The following is a 25455-nucleotide window of genomic DNA, read 5'->3' as shown; positions in this document are numbered from 1 at the left end:
GGGAGCCAGAGACTGGGTTTCTAGAAAGGAGACCGTGATGTAATTTAAGTAACATCATTCCTAGTTGATCCCTACTGTGATTCCTGTACCCGACGCTGGGTACTTCTACAGGACCAGCGTGTCCCCTTGCAGTGGCCACCTGCAAAGCAACAGCTAGACCTTGCCCTCAAAGCCTGCACCAGGTCAGCTGCAAACCTGCCTCCCTGCATGCATGTAACAAAAGGAGACTGAGCAGCAGCTCAGCTTGTGAGGCCAAGGAAGACAAAGCCACCACCAGGCAGAAATCCAGCCCCATCTCTTGGGGCAGGGGAAAGCAACAGCGATTTGGTGGTAGGACCAGATGCAGCAAACATTCCCAGGAATTTCAGGAGGCCAGACCTAGATCACCCACGAACCAGGGTGTCTCTGGAAACAAACTGAAGAAATCCTACAGTCCTGTAACCACCTGGATTAAACTAATCATAGGTATGGGGGCTTCCTCCTGGTGGCAAATCCAGTGCATTTAACCCACGACAACAACAAGGCAGCCAAATATCCTTGCAATCTTTGAGAGCAGGCAGAAAGGCTCCTTTTTTGCTACTTAAGGATTACCGTACCTCAGCCAAGCAGATTTCAAGGCAGACTCTCCAAGCACAAGATACAACATCCTCACCTATGTCCCCCCACCTTAAGCTAGACTCAGGGAAATTCAAGATTTTTCCTAAAGAGCTTGATATAACAAATGCTGCCAACTTCCTTCCTGAGTGCACAATCACGTGGATCCTGCTACATAAACCACTCCCTCCAGTCCAGTTAATTCCAGTGCTACAGGTGGCTGCCTCCTCTGCCTCGATACACAGCATAGGAGTAAAACCACCCTTATCAGTGAGCCTTCAGAAATACTCAGCTACAAAAAGAGTACAACACAGCACTTTCTCTCCTAATTTAAAGATCCATCTCCCCTCCTTTTCTTTATAAAGGATTAAAAGCTGCTTCCTTGCAGTGGAAGCATTACCCACATCTCTCTACGAAAAACTTCATAGTGTTTAACTCAAGAAAGATAATCTCAGCCACTGCTGACAGTTCTCCAAAATGATCAGCTCAGGGTGCAGCAGAAGATTAATAAAAAAGCCATCAGGAATAGCAAGACCAAGACAGAGCATCACTTGCTGCTCTGCTGAATACTAGCACATCCACAACTGCACCCTGCTGTCAACTCTGGTCTCTGCATTTCAACAAGGGCACAGCAGTGTTACAGTTGCACAGAGAAAAGCAATTAAATCACCCAGAGGCAGCCCCTTAAGAGGTGAGACTAAAAAGGCAGGGATCCCCCCACCACTGCGAGGAGGAGGGCTGGCTGCAGAGTAGGATGCCAGGAGGGCACAGGAACAGCACACAAAGCTAGCAGGAGGCCAATTTAAAGCAAGCAAAAGTACTTCCTTAAATAGCAGGCAGCAAACTTCACCACTCCATGTGGCAGCAAGTCCTGGAGATGGACAGCATCGGCAGCCTCACAGAGGGTAGGGGTTCACAGCCAATGCATCCACAGGGGTCTGGGTGGAGATGTGCCCTCACAGCCCTCCTTTAACAGCAGAAGTAGGGAAGATGAGAGTCCGTCCCTCTGCTCCGCCACCACACTGCCAAGCCCAGCCCCGCATCGCTCAAGTGCACTGAAGTCCCCCAGCTTTCCACCTGAACTCCGGATCACAAGCTTTGAAGTGGCTTCTTCTGAAAAGCACCCTACAGCTGCCAAATCCTAGTCGCTGGATGTGGGAGAGGACAGAGGAACTGCTGTGCTAGACAAGAAGGAAAGTCAGTCGCCTCTCTCCGAGAACAGCTTTATTTCCAAATGCTGTTAGGTAACCAGGACGCAAACACTGCTGCCCTTCCACCTCCATAGTGCTTGCATGTGACACCGGGTTGAGGGCAGAACGCCTCCAGCATCCATACACTAACAAGCAGGAACACGCTTTGGGGCACGCTACAGCTACTGTGCCTACAAAATGGCCAATTTTTGGCTCAGGCTCCCCACCTATGCAAGTCCCAACCCTGTTACCGAAAACTCAGCATCCTCCGCCACTGTGCCAACTACTTCCTGGGGTGGAAGAACAATGCACCTCTCACCGAGGGGGGAAAACAGCCACACAGACCCACTGGGCATTACAAGCTTAACCTTAAAGTATAGGCACTGACATAGATACAGTAGTCCTGGTGCTTTGCAGTAACAGACTTGAGCAAATTAACTCATTAAACAACCTCAGCAACAAAAGGGAGGTGAAGGAGTCAAATCCAACAGGCTCAGGAGTGTACAACTACTCTGATGCTAGCAGCAAGCCTGCCACCCACCACCAGTGGTGCTACCCTGCCTTCACACTTCACTGTGTTTTATCAGGGCTTCCAGATAAACTTAGTGCATGGGAAACAAAAACAAGGTACCAGCTTTAAGGCTACTCTGGAGAAGGTATGAGAAAGGACTGTGCAGTGCCCTGAGCAGCTGCTATTAAGAGGAATCCCATTTAAGCTTTCACTTATCTTCCTATAATTACAGAAATGTAAAAAAAACCCCAAGCTCTGTAGGTAATGTTTTCTGCAAGGCTATTGACACGTAACAAGCACTTACAGAAATGCTATCATCTGCTGCAGACACACTCATGCCCCACCCTGGAGGCAGCTGCAAAGGTCCCCAACCACCCAGAGAACACAGGATGGAGTTGTGCCAACCAAAGGACATCTCCGAGTCTGCAGCTCAGACAGACAAAGCCCAACACCCGATGAAGGCAGATCTTCAGCAGGGTGGAGAAAAGCCTCTTACTAACTCAACACATGGAAATACATCTTTGCTCCTTCAAAATGAGTCTTACTGTTTCGTTCTCACACACGTTCTGAAAGCAAGAAAAATCATGGAAGACAAATGGAAATGGATTGGGTTACTATTTGGGTTACTTCTCCAACACCATAGAGGCATCTTCTGCAAGTGGATCTAGTTCAGTGGATCTAGTTCTACACCACAGCTTTGTTTGCTGGCTAGAGCTCTGGAAACACATACATACACATGACTTCCAGCCCTCTGTTCAGTTCGTGAAGTCAAATTACACTGTCTCCAAAGTGACACCACACCGCTTAAAACCAGTGAGTTATTTTTACTGAAATCAGCTCTAAGACAATGGAGTAGATTTCCATACTTCCAAATCTTGATGATGCAACGTCTCCACAATCAGCAGCGATTTATCCTCACACTATCACGTCAACTCAAAGATGCAGGTAGGAGGTGGACACAGTGACATGCCTAAGACTGCACAAGGCCAAGCCAAGCACTGAGCCCCATTGCCAGTGCCTCTGCTATGGGCGATCTCCACAAGGCACTACAGCTCTGAGACATCAGGACCTTACCGACTGGTCTTGGTATCACCGGGGAAAGCATAAACCTTTCCTTCACTCTTGGCACTTCAACATCAACCTGGACAAAGGGCTCCCGGCAGTTTGGGAAAGGCAAGAACTGATATAATCAGTGAATCCTCTTAAAAACTACATCCCCTCCCTCCCTTCCTCGTGCCCCAATCCACTTCTACATGGTCCCTCCTAGCAAGCCTGCATGTATTACTGGGGCCAGGAAGTTTTCATCGGTCTTACGTTCTGTGTTGCTGTCAGTGCATTTCAGCTGTCATTAACATCGACACTCAGCAGCAACACACAGACTAAACAAGCCAAGAGGCAAGTCTGCATCTTTTCAAAGTATTACAAATTCAACTGTACACTTTCAGGCTCATGGACATCAAGCTGTATACAACTAACCTACAGACCAACAGCTGCAATTCCAAGTTACATTTGCATCGTCACACACTGATACTTTCAGTTACCTGTGAAGATCAAGATGTGCAAGTTCCCAAATTCTTTGACTCTGGACACTCAAATTTGCCATGCTACAACGTACAGGAAGAAGGTAACCTTCCAGCAGTTGCAGTCACCACTACATGAAAGCATAAAATGTGCCACTGCCGTACAAGAATGGCCAAATATTTAGAGGGGCTTTTCTGGTTTGGGTTCTTTTTGAGGAATTTTTTTTTGTTTACGTTTTTGCATGGTTTGCATTTTTTGCTTTTTAAATTACTGTGTGTTGCAAATTCTTGTACCAGTCTTCTAATCTGGTTAGCGCTGACTCTGCAGAAAGAGAAATGCAGGGAAGGCATAGGAGAGGGAGGTTTGAAGAACTCCATTTTTCATTAATACATACCAGACTGGCCGTCAGTTGGAAATATATCTGTAAAAGAAAAAAAAAAAAAAAAAAAAAAAAGACAAATCAGTATTGATTGCAGCTGGAGCACGAATCATATTTAAAAGGTCCCTCCTCTCTTACTCGTTTGCTTTAGCTAAACAGAGGAAGTATTTTCTTAGTGTCCCAAGTTAAACATCAATCCAGCTTGGAACCCACCTCAATTCAACCACTTACTGCAAGAAAGATTTTGAAGGAGTCTGTGTTTACCTGAATGTATTGCTCTCAATGAACAACTTTCTACATTGGCTTATAATAGCAGTGAGCAATAGAGCTTGTTGACACATACAAAGATCCACACAGTGAGCTAGCTGGTGGCATCCCCACGCTCCCCCTGGCCAGCATTATCAAATGGAAACCTGCAGAAAACATCTAACACCGTGACCGGCCAGGAAGCACAGGTGGCAGCCAAAGCAAAAGCAAAGTGAGCATTTTCCTGATGGCTCTTGGGTTTCACAGCTACAAGGGACATCAACAGCCATGCCCAGCTCCAACACAACACCTATACCAGAGAACAGGCAGAAGCAGGCACCCATCACCCAAATTGACACCCAGTTCCTTGGCACATCACACACCACCCCAGGCAGATGCCTTCCCCTTCCCATCTCAGGTGGCTCTGCCATCAAGCACAGCCCGTTGTGCACAGCTGCCCGAGTCTAGAGGGGTTCAGATCCCAAAACAGATTACTCAGCCTTCCCAACCCCCCAAGCTCTTTCCAGTCAGAGGTACAGGTCCTTCTCCTGAAGGACCCTATTTGTTGCTGGGAAGATGTTTACTCAAGCAGCTGGAAGGATCAGATGAAAGTTTTATTCTTTTGAGGAGCATGCAGGACAGATGTCAAGAAACCCCATTGATAAAAGCTACCCCAGAACCCATGAAAACAGCGTGTTTGAGAGAGCAATACACTTTCTCCTCCAAGGAACTTGGAAGAAGAAGGCTGCCAGCAAGGCAAGGTCCTCCTAGGACAGGGGCAGGCCCCTAGCTCCTGCTTATCAGCTACCCCAAACACACAGTCAGCTGGGAAGTCACAAGAGTTGCAGCAAGTACTCCTCCCTGGACAGGGCAATGGCCTCTGGCCTGGGCTCAACCAATGCAGAAACAGCAAAAGCACGCCTCTACCAAAGGAACTCCTATTTCTCTACCTTTGATGGCGCACCACGTTCAAAGCATCCTCAGGCAGGAATGCTTTCCTCCCATGTAAGAGCAGCAGAAGCAAAAGGACCAAAAAAAATCCCCACCAATCCCAAAAGACCTCCCTCTGCTGTTACACAGCGGCCATGCTGAAGGCACAAGCTCAGGGAAAACCCAACGCATACACAAAAGCCTCCAAGCACCAGTCTGGATCTGGCAGATCCAGAACATGCAGACTGCATGTTCTATTGCAATCCTCCACCATATCACCCAAGTGCATCTAAACATCTCTTATTTCTGTGATCGTTGCTGACAAGGTCAGGCTCCTACAACAGCAAGCAGAGACACTCTGTACTTGATCTAACAGGTCCCAAACGAGAGGGAATTTCTGCATTTCCCTACTAGAGCAACTCCTAGACAGCTTCTCCACAGCTGAACAAGGTGGAAGCACTGGTTTCGACCAGCTAGCTCTACTGGCTATTACCAAAGACCAAAATAAAATAACAATGCTACTACAATGGCTGAGAAAAGGAACTCCTTTGTGCCAGCCAAGAACTACCAGCCTTGACAACCCCTGCTATACTCCACCAGGTGCAGTTCTCCAGTTTGCATTCGTGCTAGGCTGTCCAGCCAGCTCCTCATCAAACACACACCACAGCCTGGCCAGCCATCTGCACGACCAGCCATCCACAAGAGGTCCGGGCTACCCACTTCTAGAAGCCACAACTGCCACCAGATCGTGTAGTAACTGCAGGTGACCCCCCAGGGATGTCTCCCAGCAGTCATGCCACTGCTGCAACCCCAAGCTTGCACTGCCCTCAAGGCCTCTGCTCAGCTCACCGCTATATTCCCCACTGCCTCGTCCAGCCCTAGAGATGCACAAAAAGGTTCTCCTGGCTTCTTTGAGCTCAGCCACAACCCGACAGCAGATCTGCCACCACATTTACTAGAAAAGCAGTGGAAACTCCTCAGTGGCTTAGGTCAGTAGAAAGCAAGGACCACACATGATGGCCAGGGGCAGATATTGCTCACGTTCACCTCGAGGTCTGCCAATACAACTCCTGTTGAGGAAGAACATGTGCCTCCAATCCTCAGTCCTCTCGTCTGGGAGAGACTGAGCTTGTCCAACTCATCACACCTATAAATAATACAGATTTGACTCCAGGCTCTTCACAGCAGAGACCCAGAGCACTGGGTTTGCAGGCAGCACAGAGCAGTCAGTCTGCAGGACTTGCTCTTCTGAAAAGCACGGCTGCTGGGAGGACATGTATCAGGCAGGGCTGGTCAGGGACCGCCAGGCACAACAACCCTTTGGGACACCTTCTTCCCCTGCAAGCACAAGTGACTAGATTAGAAATTAGCCTGCCAATTAAGGGCAGCACCTGTGGTGCCCAAGAGAGGTCTAAATCAGGCAGCACTTTCTTTTTCCCAGAAAGCCATGTCAGGGAAGGAGGCAGAAATGCATGTGGCTGGCAGGGCAAAGAGAAACCCCTAGGGCTGCTCTCCAAGGAGCCCGTTCAGTACACTGCAGGATGTCTGTCCAGGTCGGCTCCCTTCCCAGCCCTCCCAAGGCAAAAAAAAAATATCAAACACCAAGGACCCAGGGACAGAGACCAGGCTGTGATTTTGATCAAGCAAAGTCCCAACACAGAAAGCCAAAGCCAGCAAACCAGCCCCACCGATTCCTCCCACCACACACACTGCTTTCCCACCTGCTTCCCCCCAAGGGACCCTGATGCCAGGTATCCTGACAGAGGCCAGATGCTGCAGAGGATGATGCTTCACAGCTGCTCTTCACCACCTGCCGGCAGCAGGCACTCCCTATGTGGGAGCCAGGCTGCTCTGCCCTTGCCTGCATGCCACTACCCAGCCAAGTCCAGCCTGCTGAGCTGGACCAATACGGAATAGCCCCCAGGCAGCCAAATGTGAAGGAGCAAGAAGTAACAATACCGCCATGCAAGCAAGGAAGACCCGTGAAATTTGGGCCCTGTGGTCTCACGTTTCCTTCCCCTTCTTGCATGCAGACACTTTGTTTCTCAGCATGGGCCCAAAACCAGAAAGACTTGGCATCTAAACAGAGGGATTCTGATGCCCACAGGAACCAGTGATCTCTTCGTTGTAGCACCAGTCTCGGCAGAGACTGGTGCTACAACGAAGAGATCACTGGTTCCTGTGGGCATCAGAATCCCTCTGTTTAGATGAAGATCCCAAGCCCTTTAACATCCTCCTCAGCTCTGTAGGTTATCCCTACAGCCTGCAACATCTCAGCAGAAAACACATTTCATGAATCTCCCTGTTATCAGTAAAGTGGGGTGGAGGAAGGAGCGAGCAGGAGGAGGTCAAGGGTGCATGCTGCAGCTGGCAGGATGTCGGGACGGGCGCAGAGCATCCCTTTCAGGACTGTCACGTGAGGGTGCAGACACGGTACAGAGGTGCTTGCTCTGAAAACCAATACCCGGACTTGCTGCACAAAAAGCCCAGGAGACACGAGTAAATTGAGGGCAGTCGTCCTCATTTTAGGTTATGCTGGGGGGTGGATACAGATTCCCAATTTTTGCCTGATGGTATTTTTATATGCAGGAGAAGACTGTATGCTAAAATGGGGCATTTAAAGAGAAAAGCTGATGCATCCACACACATAACCCCTCCCCAGGGGCTACCTGGCCACCATTGCTATTCAGGTATCTGGGACAGGTCCAGAAAGGCTACCCCATTTGTGAGCCCTCATCTCCCCTCCGCTGCTCCCCCCACTCACTGCAGAAGCACGCTGCCAACCCGGCTCCTCCACCAGCCACGCTCCAGTGCCAAATCCAGACACCCTCACTGGAAGCCTGCCTTCTGCCTGCTCAGGGGCTACGGCTGGGAAGGGACCTCCACCACCACCTACTGCCTGTCCCCAGTCCCCCTGCCAGCAGCTGCACCCCTTTTCCGCCACAGACGCTGCTTCTTCCCAGCAGGGCCCAAGAGGCAGTGGCTGAAGAGCAGCTCATTAGCCCTGACGCAAGAGAAATGCTGACTCGTTATTACAGCAACCCGCAGCCGTAACTGCCAAGAGGGGCAGCAAGGCTGCAGGCAGCGTGCCAGCAAGAACTAGCTCCCTGCACCCCACCGGCCCCCACACCTGCAATTAACCTTCTGCTCTCCACACCGGTGGGGGGGAAAAGCAACCTCAGTGTGCTTTACGCCACCAGCCAGTAGCCAAAGCACGCTGACTGGTACCGGTGTGCTGCTCCTCTGCATGCACAGGTACGAGCGCACATGATAGCACGCTCTACAGCAGCTCCCAGCGGGACACGGGGCTCACCCACACTGCCACTGCTACAGAAAGACACCAGCTGATTTGTTCCGGCTTTTGACCCATGCAGTTGTAATTAAATCATCCTCCACATTTTGCAGACAAAAAGACTCGGACGTCAGCAAAAAAATGACCTCTCCAAGGTCATGCGGGGACTCAGCAGCAGAGACGTGACCAGAACTTGGTTGCAATGGCTCGAAAGCTGCAGGGCTGCACTGGCTGCCCAGGAGAGAGACAGGGAAGGGAAATGCTGGTGGACGGCAGGATTGCTGGGGTTCTCTCCTCCTAACCTGACCTGCCACCCAGCAGGGACGATTCAGTTCTGCTCCCCTGGCTATGAGGGCAATCCTCCCAGTGCAAAAGCACAGGCAGGAAAAAAGTCCAAATTACATAGTCCAGCATCTGCTGCAAAGAGACCAGTGCAGCTTGAATCTCCTCTCCATCCCCAGGCAACATTGCACCTCGAATCTCTATCACCTGGCTCCCCCTCAGAGGCCAAGGCAGTGCCTGCACAGGTTCCCGAGACAGTTACAGGCCTCTTCAAAGCAACATTCAGCAGAGAAGGGGGTGAGGTCTGTTAGGAAAAAGTAGCAAAGCCAGAAACCCCAAACCCAAAGATTAGCATGGCCAATTAAGTCCCTCCTGAGATCTTGCTTGCTTCCTGCTCCCCTCCTTCGTTACCTGTCAAGCAGGCTCAGGGAGGGTCCAGCTCTCAGTCACGCAGATCTTCCCAACCCTCCCCAGCTTCCAGGTCCAGCCAAATGCCTCCCATGCCTCTCACCAATGCTCAGCTACTGTAACAAGAAGGATCTTTACCCCCTTCAAAGAGAAGCTGAAGTTTGAGCAGATGGATCAACCCCAAGCTGATGGTTAGGTCCCAAGACACCAGTAAGGTCCGTGCAAGAAAAAGAACTACAGAAGCTTTCATGAGCTTCCAGATCAGTTTCTCTCCAAGGGTATCCAGACCACCAGACCCGCATACGTGGTTTTCCGCTCTCCATCCAGAGGAGAGACATGGTTCCTTCCCTGACACCACCATCACCTACACTGGCTGAAAAGCTGCAGCCAGTGTGAGCTCTAACATCAATTTCCCACAAACCACATGGAAACAAATGCTCGAAATAGGTTTTCAGTGTATATACAGCTGTGGTTTTGGTGAAGCTCAGCTGGGGTGCCCCTGCTAACTTCACGTACTTGAAAAGGGATGAAGACTTCCAGCATCACCAAGGTGCAAGAGGAACACCCCTGGAAAAAAAAAAATAATATCACCCACTCCAAAATATGAGCATTATCTGTCCAAGATAGCTCCCTAGCTTTAACTTCATACCACACACTAAACCGAACCAGTACCTTAATGCTGACATTCAGTCTCTTCTGGACAGAAGGGGAAAAGAGCTGACCGAGCAGCAGTCACACGGTCACCGGTGGGATCAGCACTGCGCCCAGCAAAAGCGCCTTTCAGACATCCACTTGAAAGAGAGTCCAGGTCTTTTCTCCAAGCACCAGAGATGCCAGTGGGGTTCTGGGGAACGCATCTGGTCAGCCCGACCAGAAAAAACAAGGGCTCTCCAAACAGACAGTCCTGCGAATCCAACACTCACATATGCGTAGGCACACAAGGAATAACTATAAGGTCACGGCTGTTTTTTCTCCCATCCACTTATCAGTGCTTGCACTGGAGAGAGCAAACACTGGGTGTTCTCTCCCATTAACCCCTTCCCCACCATCTCCAAAATGGAGAAGCAGCAAAGCACTGCCACTCCAAGTACGAGTCCTAACACTCCTATTCATGCACCTAACAAAAAGCTACAGATAAAGTACAGGGCACCTTAAAGATGCTTGATTACTTTTCCCACGAAGCAGCTGGTGACCCAGCTCTCTGCCTCCCATCCTTTAATCACCAGTAAACCCGAAGCAACACTGCTGGAAGTCTCCAGCTTTCCAGGAGACCAACCCCACATGAATCTGGGCCCGACGATCACACCCTCCCCAAATTGTTCTTTAAGCCACTGGATACTGAACAGGCACTAGAATTGCAGGCATGATCAAGCAAATTCAACGTATCTCAGAGACTCATGTTGAAATACAGGAACCATTTTGGTGCAGCCCAGAAGCCAACTGGATCCCACGCTGTGGCAACGAATACAGGATGGCATTTCCCTCTGACCAGGCTATTGCACACCACGCTGCAACACGCTCTCCTGCGTGCAGTTAAGGGCAGGCAGTGTCAGACACCACAGCAAAGCTCTGCCTAAGGACAGTTCAATAAGCAGTGGGCAGGACAGATCCTTCTCCCTACAGAGGGGGATCCATCACGTAGCCAGAAATCATCTCTCCATGAAAGAGGATCCCCCCACCTCCTCAAAAACACCAGTATCATGGGTATGCCCCATAAGATGGCGGGGGGTGCCATAAATCCTTGTGGAAACCCCAGGAACTAAACATTGCAAGGCTCTCTCCACCTTAGGGCTGCGGGCAGAGCGCCAAGCAGGGGATCTGTAGGATACACAAGGCAGCACAGTGAAGACAACATAATTAAATCTCTTAACTGAATTAGAAATCATCAGGCTCACAGTCTGAGATGTTCTCCCCCTCCCATCCGAGCTATCTGGTTGGTTTTAATCAAACACACAGCTTTTCCAATCACCCTCCAACTCCAACCTTGCTTGGTTCCACTTCTCTGATGGCAGTTCGATCAACTCAGATGTCGGCTCCAACTGAAGTTAAAGAGGGTTGTCTGTCTTGTCTGCTATGTCTCTTCCAAATCATCTTCACAGTTGTACTTACAGGTTTAATTTTACATTTTAAAAACATGGGTCACTTAGAGCAAATTCCTCCCTGCACAGCATGCAAGTGTCACATCTGTCACCCTCTGATTAAAAAAAAAAAGGGGGGGGGGGGGAGCTAGAAGAGCTCACCTGAGATTGATTGGGAAGTCAAAAGAACTTACTCCCCCTTTTGTTCAGCTCAGGGCAAGACCCTCTGCAGTGGCAGAGGGTTTCTGAGCACTCAGAAGATGCGTTAGGTCATATTAGGTATTCCCCCAAGCTCTCAAGGTTTAGCTGGGAGTTGGGAAGTGAAATTTAATATGATTACAGCCAGTAAAGTCTCATGCTTTGTCATCTGAGCACATGATGCAGACACCTTTGTGATTCGCTTTTCTGTTCTGTTAGGTGGGCTCTCATGCATAAATATCCCATCGCTTGCGCTTCAGTCAGGGTAAAACCTCCCATCGACGTTTTTGGGATGCCTACCTCCACATTTCAACATCTGCTCCTACAGTCACATATTCTCGGCATCATGTACACTGATGTCACTCTTCACACTTAATTCTTGGCTCTCTTTTCACCTTTACTTGCCCCTTATACAACCTTGTGACTAACTCGCCAAGGTGAGCCCCTGTGGAGGTACACAGGTAGCATGAAGTGCTTCAGTCACTCCCTTAAATGTCTTTTTGTGCTAGATGAGGCCAAGAGCATTGTTACTTGTTACTATGTTCTTTATTTTCAGTAGGCTTGTTCTGTGAGGCTGTGAGAACTGACACAGACATTGCTCCTGAGCTATGTGGACTCTGTGACTGTTTGGAAGGGCTACAGTTAAGGTATAAAGTCGTCGTAGTGAGAATCCCAGGTGACTTGCAGAAATAAACTCACTGCTGCTTTTGCAACATTTAATACATAAAAATGGGAGATCTGACCTTGGAGAATCTAAATAAATTAATTTCCTGTAGTCTGAAGTGAAGTGAACGTTGGCTTATCAAACATTTGAGTGTTGATTATTAGCCACAAGTTCTTACTACTTCATTCCATCACTAGCTTCACCATTTGTAAGGGCGCAAACCAGATAGTTTGGTAACTAACATTTGGTAAATTAATAATCACTCATTTACACCACGGACCAGAAGCTTCCAAAAGCACAGTTATAAAGAAGGGGGAAGGAAAAAAAAATATAGTGATTTAGTGTGAAGGCTGAATATATATTACAAACAACCTGCTTAGAAACAGTGCTAAGTATTCAGCAACGCACCCACCTTCTGGCAGCACCTCCGAGTTACCAGGCAGGTAAGACACTAATCTCCCCACACACCTTTTCTCTTACTTTCCCATCAACAAAACACTACCCTTTCCTCATTTTTGTGGCTTTTCCAATTTCATACTTGTTTCCCCACATATTTAGTCAGGAAAAACTCACCTCCTCCGTGTTTCAGACTTCTTAAAACCTAATGTATCTAGCCCTGAAAACCCTCCGTTCCCATGATGTGTGCATCCAATAGGCGAGTCAGAAAAGTCAAATGACTCGGAGGAAAGGAGAAGGAGATAAGCAGCCCCCCCGCCCCGCGCCCTCCGCCCAGCTGGCAGATCCCTTCCAGCGCGCAGCCATGCCCTGCAGACTGCAGAGTCACCCTGCAGGAGCACGGCACACGCCACCGCTCAGCTGGAAAAACGTGCTCAGCAGTGTGCTGGGAAGGGACTGCTTCCTCCTGCCACCCCCCAGCCACTGGGGCTGCACCCCCACAGCACCTGGGCAGGGGTGCGTGGAGCAGCACCGGGCTCCCAAGTGTCACCCCCCGGGCAGGAAGGGCACAGCACATTTCTGCCCCCCCCCCCCCCCCCCCCCCCCCCCCCCCAGCCTCCCAGTCGTGGTGTAACTCTGGCTCATGCGTCAAGGACACATGAGGTTCACAAGCCCCATCCAAGCCCCTGTTTCTCCCCATTGCCCCCGACTACTGCTCTCATCGCCAACAGGTAACACCGCGGAGCATCAGGGATGCTCGCCCGCCTCCACCTTCCTCGCAGGGCAGGGATACCCTCCTGGGTGCCATCAGAGCCTAGGGCCACTTTGGGGAGCTGGCGAAGCACCTGTGGGCAAGTGGCCAGGTGACGGGCCAGCTCTGCCTGCTAAAGCAGCAGGTTGCAGACCTGTTTCCAGCCACTTCAAGGGGTGCCCGGCAGGAAGCGAACGTGCTTCCCGGGAGTGCAGGTCAGGGCAAGCTGCGCCCGCCAGCACGTTGTGCGTGCCACACATGCTCCGGAGGAAACTGGAGTGCCATTTTCTAGATCAAACAAACAAAGGACACGTGTGTCACCTCTGAGTGTCACCAGAACCAGCACTGACAGACCTCAGTCACACCAACAGCCACCTTCACTGGCCATTTCTAAAGCAAGAAGAGGCTTCCACCTGACCTGTCGTGCCAGAGCATCCAACCCAGCCAGGGCCACCACGGTCTCCTCCCACACACTGTAAACCCCAACCTATCCACAGCAAAGATCTCTACCAAACCTTCCGACTTGTGACCATGTAAAGGAACTGAATGACTCCAAAAAAAAATAAATAAAAAAAAAAAAAAATCACAACCACCGCAGAGTGCTGAAGCAAACTGCCTGCTGCATGTTCCCGTACCATACTGCAACACACGGGAGTGTCGAGGCAAGCTGCTACTCCTAAGTCAGCTTTCCTCCAGAAGGACACTGAAGGTAAACCACTGATAATGCAGGTATTAGATCAAGCCAATTCACAGCCCTCCCTCCCTCTCCTTGCATGCCACAGCAGAATATCCCCCAGCACATGTAGCTTTAACACTGCAGGAAGAGCTCCTGATCCTGGCAAAATCCATAGCAAGTATCACACCAAAGATGGGACAGGTGACTGGCTAAGGATGACTCCAGCAGTTCAACCACCACCAGCAGCCCGGTGCAACACCGAAACCAGCAGAGCCACAACACATCACACGCCCAGTTGCTCCAAAGAGGCAATCCACCGGGCCTGCCCACAGAAGCCCCCCAAAATGCAGCACAAATGCATACTCTGACGAGGAAAGTTCAGTTAGAAGCGTCTTCTGGGAACCTGTTATTACAGGGTGAGCCTCTGCTTAGAAACATGTTGACACTTGACCACCATTTCCACAACCCCTTCCCCCTCTCCAAAGGTGTATCTTGCGCAGTATTAGAATTGCCATCAGCAAACCTATTTGCACCAAATGCCTTGTGTCAGTTTTTACTCCACGGCTGTGGGACCTTCGTATGTGCACCCACTTCTTTCAGCCAAACAATCCAGACTGACCCTGACCCGGGACTCTCCCCGCACATAAGTCTGGTAATTGATTTATTCAAGGCCAAATTCAGTTCCCATTTGTTCTGGTCTCCAATTATTGTTGCGTAAGTACACAAATAGCTGCCTTAAGTTCTCACAGCACTGCATTAATTTCTTCAAAGCCTTTCTTTTACCTCTTCTCTCTCTGACCTGCTCAAGTCATACAGCTGTTATCATTTGCTGCTAGATGTTCATATTAGCCAGTTACTTCAAGGTGAGGAGGAAACTCTACCAACTCCACTGAGATCACTAACAAGGACCTGGACCTGCAGAATAAGTTTTGAACTGAAGCCCGGTCTCAAGCAAAGAAACGGACACATGCGGAGCTGGCCACGCCAGAGACCATACATCCACATAGACTACCCGGAGCTTTACCCAACTCCAGCAGACAACTTCTTGCCCTGCAAAGCTCCACCTAGATGGCATTACCACCACAAGAGCACCCAGCAGTTATCACCAAGGTTGTACTGCCTCTTTCCCCGAGCTCCCTGTGCGCGCAGCAAGCCAGGGATTTGACAGAGCCAGTGGCATGCAGACTTAAGCCCTTGGTTGGAAGTCAGCAAAGGTTCCAATGCCAAAATGACCAGAAGATAAATAAAGACCGTAATGTAAACGCGTATCGTGGTTGGGAATGAACAAAGCTCAGCACTCCCAACTGGACTTACGGTAAGAATAGAGCAAAAAGCCTTCCCAGCTCTCCTACCAGTTATCTGCCAGAGCTACAGAGAGGCCACTGTACCCCCATTTACCCGGTTATGGAGATGAAAGCAGAGCTCCTCTGAGAGGTGCACCACCACCAAGGACACCCCAATCCTCTGGCGGTATTCAAGCGTATTTAAGTTTTCATTAAGATGATTTTAAAAAACCTTTGCTGTTTGTAGCCATAGTAACAGTAAGGATTAAAACATTCAACCTGGTCTAGATGGCACAGCTTTCTAAAATGCCCGTTCCTTATTCAGCCAAACAAGCACCACCACTGAGGTGGTGTCAGAGATTCATTACAAAGTAGTTTCGAGTACGCAAAGAGCAACCTCACTCTATCCAAGCTGGCATTTGGCATTCCCTTGAGGATAATTTCACACTATTTGAGCACAGTAAAAGGATCAGGTGTCATAATTTGGAACGGAGAGCGGAGCATTGCAGCCCCAGTGCCCCCATTCCCAGCCCTGCTTTTTGCACTTGATTTGTCTTCACACCTGACCCAAGTCCTTCTGCTGCCCAGTCCAGCGATCCCAAATGCAACCCTGGTGGAAACCTCCACAGCACCACAGACAATAAACATCTTAAAAGGTGATGAGGGCAAGGTGGCGGTTGGTGAGAATCTTCCAGTGACACCTTGGACCTGGCAACGTGGAACTGGTGGTCACAGCAGAAGCGCTGAAGCCCAGCAACCAGGGCCAGTGAGTCAGCTCTCAGGAGCTGCGCAGCATTCCCCAGCCTTCCCGAAACAAACAGTGCTTGAACGGGGCAAAGGTCCAGCACAAAGCTGAAGGGCAAAGGTATGGGGGGGAGGAAAAACACTAAGCTTCACGGTTTTTGAGAGCGGCAAGCTCCAGTTACCCTCATTCTCCCCAACAAGATGGGAAGAGTTACTCAAACGTGAGTTGTGGGATTGGAACAAAACAGTATTTCAGAGAGGAAACTTGGGGCGGCGGGGGGATGACACTCCTGCTGCGATAGCAGCTCTGTTGTAACAACAGCAAGGAGAGCTCCACAATTACGTGCCACGACAGAGCACGAATTGCCCAACACTTTGGAAATAGGTGTGTGCAGCACGGTATCCAAGCTGGATACCCAAGCAGGCAGATGCATGCACCTACCCCAAATGCAAAGAAATGCCAAAGGTAAAAATAAGCTTCCCATACATCTTATCTCCTGTACTGCAGGCTGGTTTCAAGGAAAGCCCTATGGCGAGTTAGTCAGCGAGGGGTGAGAAGCTAATGAAACTTCCCCTGCCTTCTCCTCAGTACTGGTAGCCAACCCAGGCTCTGCTCTGGCATAAAGCAACACGCGCGCTCTCTGAACAATAGTCAGCTAACCTGGTGCTTGCTGCTAGCAACTAAGGTGTGCCTTCTGGAAAGTACTGCTTATCCACCCATTGCATTTGTCAAACGGCAAGCAAGAAACTCTACTTAAGAAAATAAAACACCTCCTGCATCTCCACTAGAAAATACACTGCTTTTCTCCTGGCTGAGCATTCACAACGAGAATGAAAACCAGCACAGAAGTTAGTGCAGGTGAAGTCGGCAGTTGCAGTACCAGTCATTAAAACCTGCGTGTTCTTACTTCCAAGATGTAAACGGCTTTAAACATTAAGAAGTGCCAAGTGCCTTGATGCAACATTTCTTGAAATAAATCCAGCAGGTTTTCAAAACGGGGTGCTGTTAACACCTGTCTGCACCAATGCTTGCATCAGCACCAGTCCTGGTGCAGGGCACAGCGGAGGAGTACAATGTGTTCCAGAAGGTCGAGCTGTCTTAACTGCAAGCCACTATATAAGAATCCTCTATAAAAGAATTTAAGAAAATACTTTCAATTTTGTTTATAGCCAAAAGCTCAAAGCTGTTTTTGCCAGAAAAATGCTTCCTTTGCTACTGCAGGCACACATACTACCATCGTGCCTTCGCCAGTCAGGCTGCTGCTGGCTGCATTTATTTACATGATAAGAGAACAGGCAATAAGGAGAGGACAGCCACACAGACCTGTTACTAGATCATTAGAGAGTAAAAATGAGGCATTGTTACCAGCTCTACCATCATCCCTCACGAGCAGTAAGCAGTGCCAAGTACAAGACTTGCCACACAGGACAGGTCCATGTGTCTGCTCAGGACTCAAAAGGATCCCCTCTGCTCTCTTGCACCCTGACTCTGAAACGCACACAAATAGAAACGTAACACGCATCTTGTCAAGACACCAGGAAAAATTTCTGGTGTGCCACTCCAGCTGAGCCTCAGCCTCCACTTACAGCATCAGCAGTATCACTGTTGTCTAACTCGATCTAATGGTTGCTCCACTTACTGCCACGCCGTTGTGCTTTTTGGAGGAGGGGTTAAGCAGCAAGGAGACGCTTTGCTTCAATAGCCCTCCTTCCTGAAAAAGGAGAAACATTCACTCAAACACCCTCTAAGAGACCTCACTGCCAACCTCAAGCATAAAAATGCTGCAGCAGGTAGGCAAGACACCAACTTCTGAAGATAAATCCTAATCAGTCAAAAAAAAAAAAAAATACACCATTCTTCAAGCCCTTACATCAGCACCCCCAGTGCATTCAACTTTACCAGTTGCAGTGAGTCAAACAGTTCAAAACTGGAGGTGGGTTTGTTAAGCTTTTCCCTATCCATATTCCAACACAGACAGCAGAAACTCACAAAGATCTTGAAGATGGCTCTGTTTCCTCTGGGCCAGAGCTCAATGCCTTTACTTTTAGAAGCACCAATTCCAACACAGACCATTACAGAATGGGTAAACACCTAAGGAGTAGGTCTTGTCCATTAAATCTGCTCCACGGGTCTATAATTAATATAATCATTATAAAAAATTAGGGTTTTCAAAGCCTGTAAAACAAGTCACAGAGGGATCCCTCTATCTTTACAGAGCTGTCCTCACTAGGCTCCTTGGTCTTCTCACTACCTATGGCAGGATGAGGGCTGGAAACATTTAATGCCTCCAGCATGCAAAGCACTACTCTGAGAACACGGCTGGATCATGAGCCATGGTTTTTCTAATCTCTGCTGAAAAACCAAAAACATCCAGTAGTGCCTTTCCAGAGTTTTAAATCCACTTCAAGCGTACAAAGGAGTCACCTCCCTTAGGTGATCCTCCTGGAGGTCACTGCAACATGACAACTCACCACACCAGTACAGTCTCACACAATTCACGCTCCATTGTTGGGGGTTTTTTTTGTAAGCATCTGCCAAAAGAAATCCTCCACCCAAAGCAGTAAAGACACAACTGGAGCCTGGAAACTCTACAAGAAGGTACTTGGGTGAAGGGCTGCCAGGCAAGGTCAGCTGCCAGCCTGCCTCTCCTGGGAGTTTGCCAGCCATGTTTATTTTACACGTTTTCTCTCTTCTGCTAATGAACAGGCAGCAAAAGAAACAATGCCCCAAGAGAGGAGAGCCAAGCGGCAGCATCTGGGGCACTGCAGGAACCAGTCGCTGCTGCTAAGCATCCCAAAACGCACCACTAACCAATTCCATTATTTAAACACCTTTGGGAATACCGAGACAGTTGTGCTGGGCCCATGAAAATTCTGAGTGTTGCGGCATTACTCCCTCACCCTACCACAGGGTGGACACACACTGCTGACATGCTCTGTCCCTAAAAAAAAAACATCTCAGGAGTTACAAGGGCCCCCTCCTTGTGTTGGGCAGACTGCCTCAGTTTCTGCTGGCTTTGAGGAATCACACAACTTTGCGACGGGCCTCATAACGAATCTGGATGCGCCTTAGAGAGCCTGAACTGGGAATGTTCAATCTTGCCACTTCGCATCTTTTGGTTTATTTCTAGGGACTGTTACCCAAGAAGGCAGCATGATGCAGTGCAGCTTTCATACAAAGGAGCTACGCGACCAGTTTTATGTCATACCGCAACAGACAAGTACGGACAGCAACGCTGGCCTGGATTTCGTTATGTTTCACTTATGCTGGCGCGTACAACGACAACCCACCGCACAATCTGAACGTGGACTTTTACCTGGTGCAATTAATTCCTCCTCTGTACTCCCCGTTAAGATGACAGCTTTCCAGGTGGAAACTGCAGAGCTGTCCATCTTCCAAAGATCAATACCTCTGATGAATCACCACGCTAAGCAGTAACAGTTCTTGCAAAACACTAGCAAGTACAATAATTAGGAATCTGATCATATCTGGCAGTGCAATTTTAGAGTTAACAGGGGAAGGCTGGAAAAATTAAGAGTCTTTCCCAAACAAGAGGTTTAGTGAAAACTTCCGTGTTTTCCTCTTCCTACCGATTCCCTCGAAGCAGGTTTGAGCGATGCCCTCCCGGTAAAAGCAGCACCTATCCCTGCTTCCCAGGAAATGCTGATGATCTGCGGGTCCAGCCTTTGCTGACGACGGCAGCGGGTTACAAGCGCGATGTGGACAGCATCACCCCGCGGGACGCTGCCCCTCCGCTTCCCCACGGGGCTCCCCTTGGGGGGGGGAGGGGGGCTCGCGGCTGACACCCCCTATTGCCGGCTGCGGCGTGCAGGGGCCGGGCCGTGCTCGGCCGCAGCCCCCGGCCCCGCCGCCGCCATGAGTCGGCAGAGAAAGGCGGCGCGGCCTGCGCGCCGGGGGCGCCGCTGCCGCACACGTGGGCAGCGCCAGGCCGCGGGCCGGGGAGGGCCGCCGGGGGGCGGCGGCGAGGGGCGCCGGTGGCCGGGCCGCGCTCCCGGGGGAAGCTCACGCCGGCGGCGGCGCCCGGGGAAGCGACCACGTTGCCTGCGCTGCGGCGGAATGCTGGGAGCGGGGGGTGGGGGGGTGCTCGCAGCGGGGCGGCCGCCGTGTGCCCGCCGCCCGGGGCCCGGCCACCCAGCTCCTCGGCCGCCCCCCGCCCCCCGCCGGGCCCTCAGCGGCCCCCGCGCCGCCCCCCACCCCGCCGCCTCATGGCCGCTGCCCGGGCGCGGGCCCCGCTCCCCTCCCCCGCACACGCGCTCCCCGCCTCATGGCCCCGGACGGCGCCGCCGCTTCCTACTTCCAGCGACCCCCCCCGCCCGCCGCCCCCCTCACGCCGGCCGCGGCCCCGTTCCCCGGCAAGGCCGCAGGCGCGGCGCCGTCCCCACGCCGTGCCGCATGGCGCGGCCGGCCGGGGCGCGGTCGACGGCGCAGCCAGCCCCCCCCCCCCCGGCCCCAGCCCTTGCTCCGAGCCCCGGCACCCACCTGGAGGCGACTGGCCGTTCACCGCCGGCGCGGCGGCCGGGGCGTTCTTCGTCCAGGGGTTCACCTTGGGCGGCGGGGCCTCGATGAACTCCCGGCGCCCCGCGCCGCCCGCCTCGCCGCCGTCCTCCGCCTCACCGCCCGCCCGCAGCAGGCTCTCCTTCTCCTGGTTGTTGCTCTCCTCCTTCTGCTGCTTGGCGCTGGGCGGCCGCGGCGCCGCGGGGCCGCCGTCGGGGCCCATGGGCGGCTCGCCCTTCTCCCGGCCGCCGTCCTGCGGCGGCTTCAGCACCAGGGCGCGCTCCTCGGCGGGCAGCAGCGGGGCGCCGGGCAGCAGCGCCTCCACCTGCGTCGCCATCTGCGCGCCCCCGCCCCGCCGGGGAACTCCCCTCGCACGCGGCGCCCCCGAGCCCCGCCGCCGCCGCGCTGCCCGCCCCCCCCCCCACCGCCGCCGCAATATGGAGACGCGCGGGGACCACGCGACTGCCGCGGGGGCGCGCGCTGCGCCGGCCCGCCCGCCCGTGCGCGCCGCCGCCGAGGGGAGGGGAGGGGAGGGGCGGGGCGGGGCGCGCCCCCGCGGGCCGGCCGGCGGCGCGCACGTGCCTGATGCAACGCCCGGCCGCGCGGGGGGCGGGGGCGCTTAAAGGGGCCGCGCGGCCGGGACCCCGTCCGGCCCCGGCCCCCGCGCTGCGGGACGGCCCCCGCCCGGCTTCACCCCCCGGCTTCACCCCGGCGCTGCCGGCCGGAGGGGGCCCTGCTCCGGCTCGGAGTCCCGCTGCCGGCTCGGTGGGTCCGGGGCTCCCCGCTGCGGGACGCACCCCGGGCCGGCAGCGCGACGCTGCTGCAAGAACACGAGTGGCGGGGGGTGGCCCCGTGAACCGGGAAGCAACGGTTGGCACGGGGATGTTGCTGCAGGCTTCGGCCCACCGCCGAGGGACGGGGATGCTCTCTGGTACCCACACCCGGGGATAACGGCCACGGGCAGTTCCCTCCCCAGTGGGGGTGCAGGAGGGGGCCCGGTGCCCTGGGGGCACAGCCCTGTGTGAGGAGCCCCTCCTGTGTCCTGAGCCTGGCAAAACCCACAGACCTTCCTTTTGGGGAGGTTAAAATATTGGATTGATCTCTAGCTGACGGGATGTCACTCACTCGTCATCATCATGGGCACCCGTGGTGCCTGTCCCCTCATCCTTACAGCCGGCGAGCCTGTCCCCCCCGCCGTGTGTATGTGCGCCCGGGCCATACACCTTTCAAAGGCGACTTGCACTGCCAGTATTGCTCAGCACGACCTGTCTAATTCACATCAAAATGCCTCTTTTATTCATAACAAGCCTCCCCCGGCCTTTCCATAGCATCATTTAGGTTGGAAAGGACCTTTGAGATTATCAGGTCCAGCCGTTTTCTCTGTAAGGGCGAGCACGCCGCTCCACTTATCCCAGAAAAGTGCGTCTGGAAGCCCATGTGTGTGTCCTGTAGCCCTGTGTGTCCAGTAGCCCCAGAGAGACATCTCCACAGAGCTGGTGGTGTGACCCGCCGCTGAAGATGAAACTCCTGGCATGGAGAAGGATGAAAAGCTGATCTCACAGTGGAGCTGTTAGAAGGAAAGAAGAGGGTGAGAGAGAAACATGAGCTCAGCACTCCGTTTGGAAGGGCGGCAGCGTCCACGGGCTGGCGGATCTGCAGAGGGAGTCTCAGGCTGTCGGGGATGCTGAGACCATCTCAGCTCTCTGTGTCCCTCGGTCCCCAACCCCTTGGCTCAGAGGTGTGCCACAGCCTTAGGGATCACCAGTGTGTGCCACATCCCAAACACATTTAAGAATTTGGCCACTAAAATTCCAAAAGGAAGTTTCTATGTAACTCCAGCTGGCCTGGCTGCCTGGCTGGATATGTGGAGGGGATGCTCTGATACCTCAGTTGCAGCAACACAAGCCGTGTCCTGTATCCCGTGTAACCCAGTCCCTGATTTTCCAGGGGTCGCTGGGCTCCCCACAAGCACGGCTTGGGGGCTGCACAACCCCCATCGGCCCGGGCTGCCCTCCCTGACAGCCAGGCTCCCACCTTTACCCTCTCTGGGAGCGGGTCCTTGGAAGGGGAGTACAGGCGTTGCTGGTCGAGGAAGCTGCAGCTGGGGGATGTGCAGCCCAGCGGGGTCCCTGTCCTGTCCCCCAGCCAGGGCTGAGCATTCCTGCCGCTTGGTCCCTTCGGGACGCAGCTCTGCCTGCTACGTGAGCGGGAAGGAGCCCGCGGTGGCTGAGAGCCAAACTGGTTTCCAAGCTTCCAGGCAGGAGGGAGCTGGGGGAGTCTCACCCTCCCCACTCACATGGTGGCCAGCCAAGCCAAACCTCAGCAGAGTTTTAAATGTTAGGAAAAAAATGCATGGGTGAGGGGGGAGAAAGAGAAGTGTCTGGGCAACCTTTCTGCATCAGCCACAGGGACAAATCGCCTTGGCTCATCAGCTCTCAAACACCCACCCTTCACGTGAAGGGAAGCTGGATGAGCACCAACTCCAGCTGGTGTAAACACGCCGGCCGTGCCTAGCAAGCTCCACGCGCCCCACGCCTCCCTCAGTGTCCCCACCTCTGCTGGTTCCACCTTCCCCTGCTCTGCCCAGCATCTACGGCACTGGGATGGATATTCTGCTTCGCAGCTCCAGGGATTTGCTGTGAAGCAGCCAAGAAGTCTCTGCATTTCTGTAGCACGATTCACCAGGAAGAAATCCAGCTCTGCTTTCCCCAGATTCAATGAAAGCACTTAACTGTCACCCCCAAGCCTGCTTCTCTGCCTCATCCTTCACCCCAGACGTGTCCCTGTGCCTGCCTGAGCCACACCGAGTGGCTCTGGGTGCTGCCTCCCAGCCCCGTGCTGGCCCCGCGCAGGCTCCCAGGGAGCAGGCTCCAGGGAAACTCCTCTGCCGAGCAGTGATTTGGGCAGGAGCTCCCCACCTCCCTTGCTCCCTGTACAACAGCTTACTTATTTCTCCCTGACTGAAGCGTGGCTTGCATATTTACCACAGATCCCTGGCTGCTTTGACGCTGGCCTGGGGGTTTAAAGATGCTTTGATGGTGGCCGTTAACATCTTCAAGCATCTTGCCTGGCCCTGCAGATCCCCAGTTCCATTTCTGCCAGTCTGGCGACCTCACCGAGGGTCTTGACCCTCCCTTTGGGAACAGCTTTAATTCAGTAGCCTGGCACGAGGGGTGTGCCGGGGTGGGGGCAGGGGGAAGCACAAAGCAGCAGATGTGACCGATCTACCCCTTAGCTCCACCATCCTGCCTGGATGGCAGCTCAGCCCCTTTCTCAGGTCCCATTTGCCTAATTTTGTTTGGCACTGGGGACAGGAGATCACCATTACACATGTTTCCTACAGTTTTGCTCTAGTCCGGTCCAGAGGACCAAATGCCCATCAGCGGCTGCAGCACACTCTTGACCTCATCTCTTTTCCCTGCATCCAAGGGCTGTGCTGACCTTGCAGTCAGCGCTTCTGAAAGGAATCTTCTCCTTACCCCAGCACCTCCAGACCAGCTTGCTTGCTGCCAGCCAGTGCCAGTCACACTGCTCCCTGGTGAGATGAGTAAAGCCCAAGCTTTACACGTGGATGGCAGAGTATTAAGGCTCAGGCACCTTTAATGCTTTGCAAAAGTGAGAGGGGATTTTGCCAAGGAAAGCCCAAACTTCCTATTCTGAGTCATATGCTTTGACTTATTCATGGTAGTTGCTACTGCTCCTTGAAATCTGCCAGGCAGGAACTTTGTCAGGGATGATGCACTCAAGGTTGGGCAAATTTTCTTGCAGCAGCCCTGCAGTGCCGCCCTCCAGCGAGCCCAGCTGCCCCAGATGGGTGTCAGAGTCCTGCTCCCATGGGACCTGCAAATGCAGCGTGACTGACCAGACTGCAGGGCTACCTCTGGCATCCACAGAGGAAAAGCTTTTCAAAGGATACCCAGAGCTCATTCCTGGAAAAGAAACATTTTCTCTTTGAGAAGAGGGTGCCACACTGGTGCAGAACCCTAAGATTGAACAGGGAATTTTCAATTTCAAAAAAACCTGACAGTTTCCCACCGAAAAATATGCAGCTTGCCCTCAGGATCCTCATCAGGAAACTCTAACCCATCTCAGTCTCAGGTTCTCCCCCAAAAGCTGTGGAAGCCCAAATGCCAGTCCCAGTTTGCAGCCCCAGCGGTGAGTGGGGCCGAGGGCAGGCTGCCAGCAAGTCCCTGCCACCCTGCCATGGCAGGTGCCTCCCAACCCCAGCAGGCACCTATTAGTGTCACATTGTGGCCATCACAAAGGACTTGAGTACTTTTAAAATGAAACACCCAAACCCTCTGCTACCCCACATACTGGCCTTTCAGCCTGCTTTAGCTCAGAAACAGAAGGTGCCCACTCCTGCATGTTTCTGCTGAAGAGACCTCCTCCAACATCTCCTTCTTTAACGCAGCTTTTAACCTCTCCTTGCTCTGTGTTTTTAAACCCAGAACTCGTGCCCCTGCGCTGGAGAAAGGGTCCACGTACGAAAGCATGACACGCAGCCAGAGCAGCAAACTCCCCACTTCTCCTGCCAGGGCAGGGAGATGAAAACACACCGAGTGCTCCCAGGCAGTCCGGTGGGCTTCTCCTGCCTGCAGCCGTGCGATCCGGAGGGATGGAAGGTACTCCCCGGCTCCGAGATAAACGCGCCTGGACCCTTCTAGCAAAGCATGTGAACGATCAGCATGAAGAGTGAGTGCATTCGCACTAATAAGTAATTTTCAACCTGTGTAATAAAACAGCAGACACTAACGAGTTCCATTACATCCCAATTAAAAAGTGCTTTCACTTAG

The 25455-nt window shown here is 52.5% G+C and overlaps 1 protein-coding gene across 4 annotated transcripts in view; it reads right to left on the bottom strand.

Moving 5' to 3' along the window:
* Positions 1–21011, bottom strand: part of LARP1 (La ribonucleoprotein 1, translational regulator) — a 42903-nt gene extending 21892 nt beyond the window's left edge. For 2 of the 4 annotated variants that reach the window (XM_040603173.1, XM_040603175.1), the window contains exons 1-3: positions 20645–21010; positions 9870–9920; positions 4211–4237 (exon numbers count right to left, since the gene is read on the bottom strand). In XM_040603173.1, the coding sequence (XP_040459107.1) occupies positions 4211–4237; positions 9870–9920; positions 20645–20996 (430 nt within the window). In that variant the 5' untranslated portion in view covers positions 20997–21010. Of the gene's footprint in view, positions 1–4210; positions 4238–9869; positions 9921–20644 lie in introns of all 4 variants that reach the window. The other 2 variants (XM_040603174.1, XM_040603176.1) reach the window with 2 other exon arrangements.
* Positions 21012–25455: the final 4444 nt, after the last annotated feature.

Source organism: Falco naumanni, chromosome 8, assembly GCF_017639655.2.
Source record: "Falco naumanni isolate bFalNau1 chromosome 8, bFalNau1.pat, whole genome shotgun sequence".
Lineage (NCBI taxonomy): Eukaryota > Metazoa > Chordata > Aves > Falconiformes > Falconidae > Falco > Falco naumanni.
Note: the sequence above shows the minus strand (reverse complement) of the source record. Positions and strands in the feature narration are given on the sequence as shown.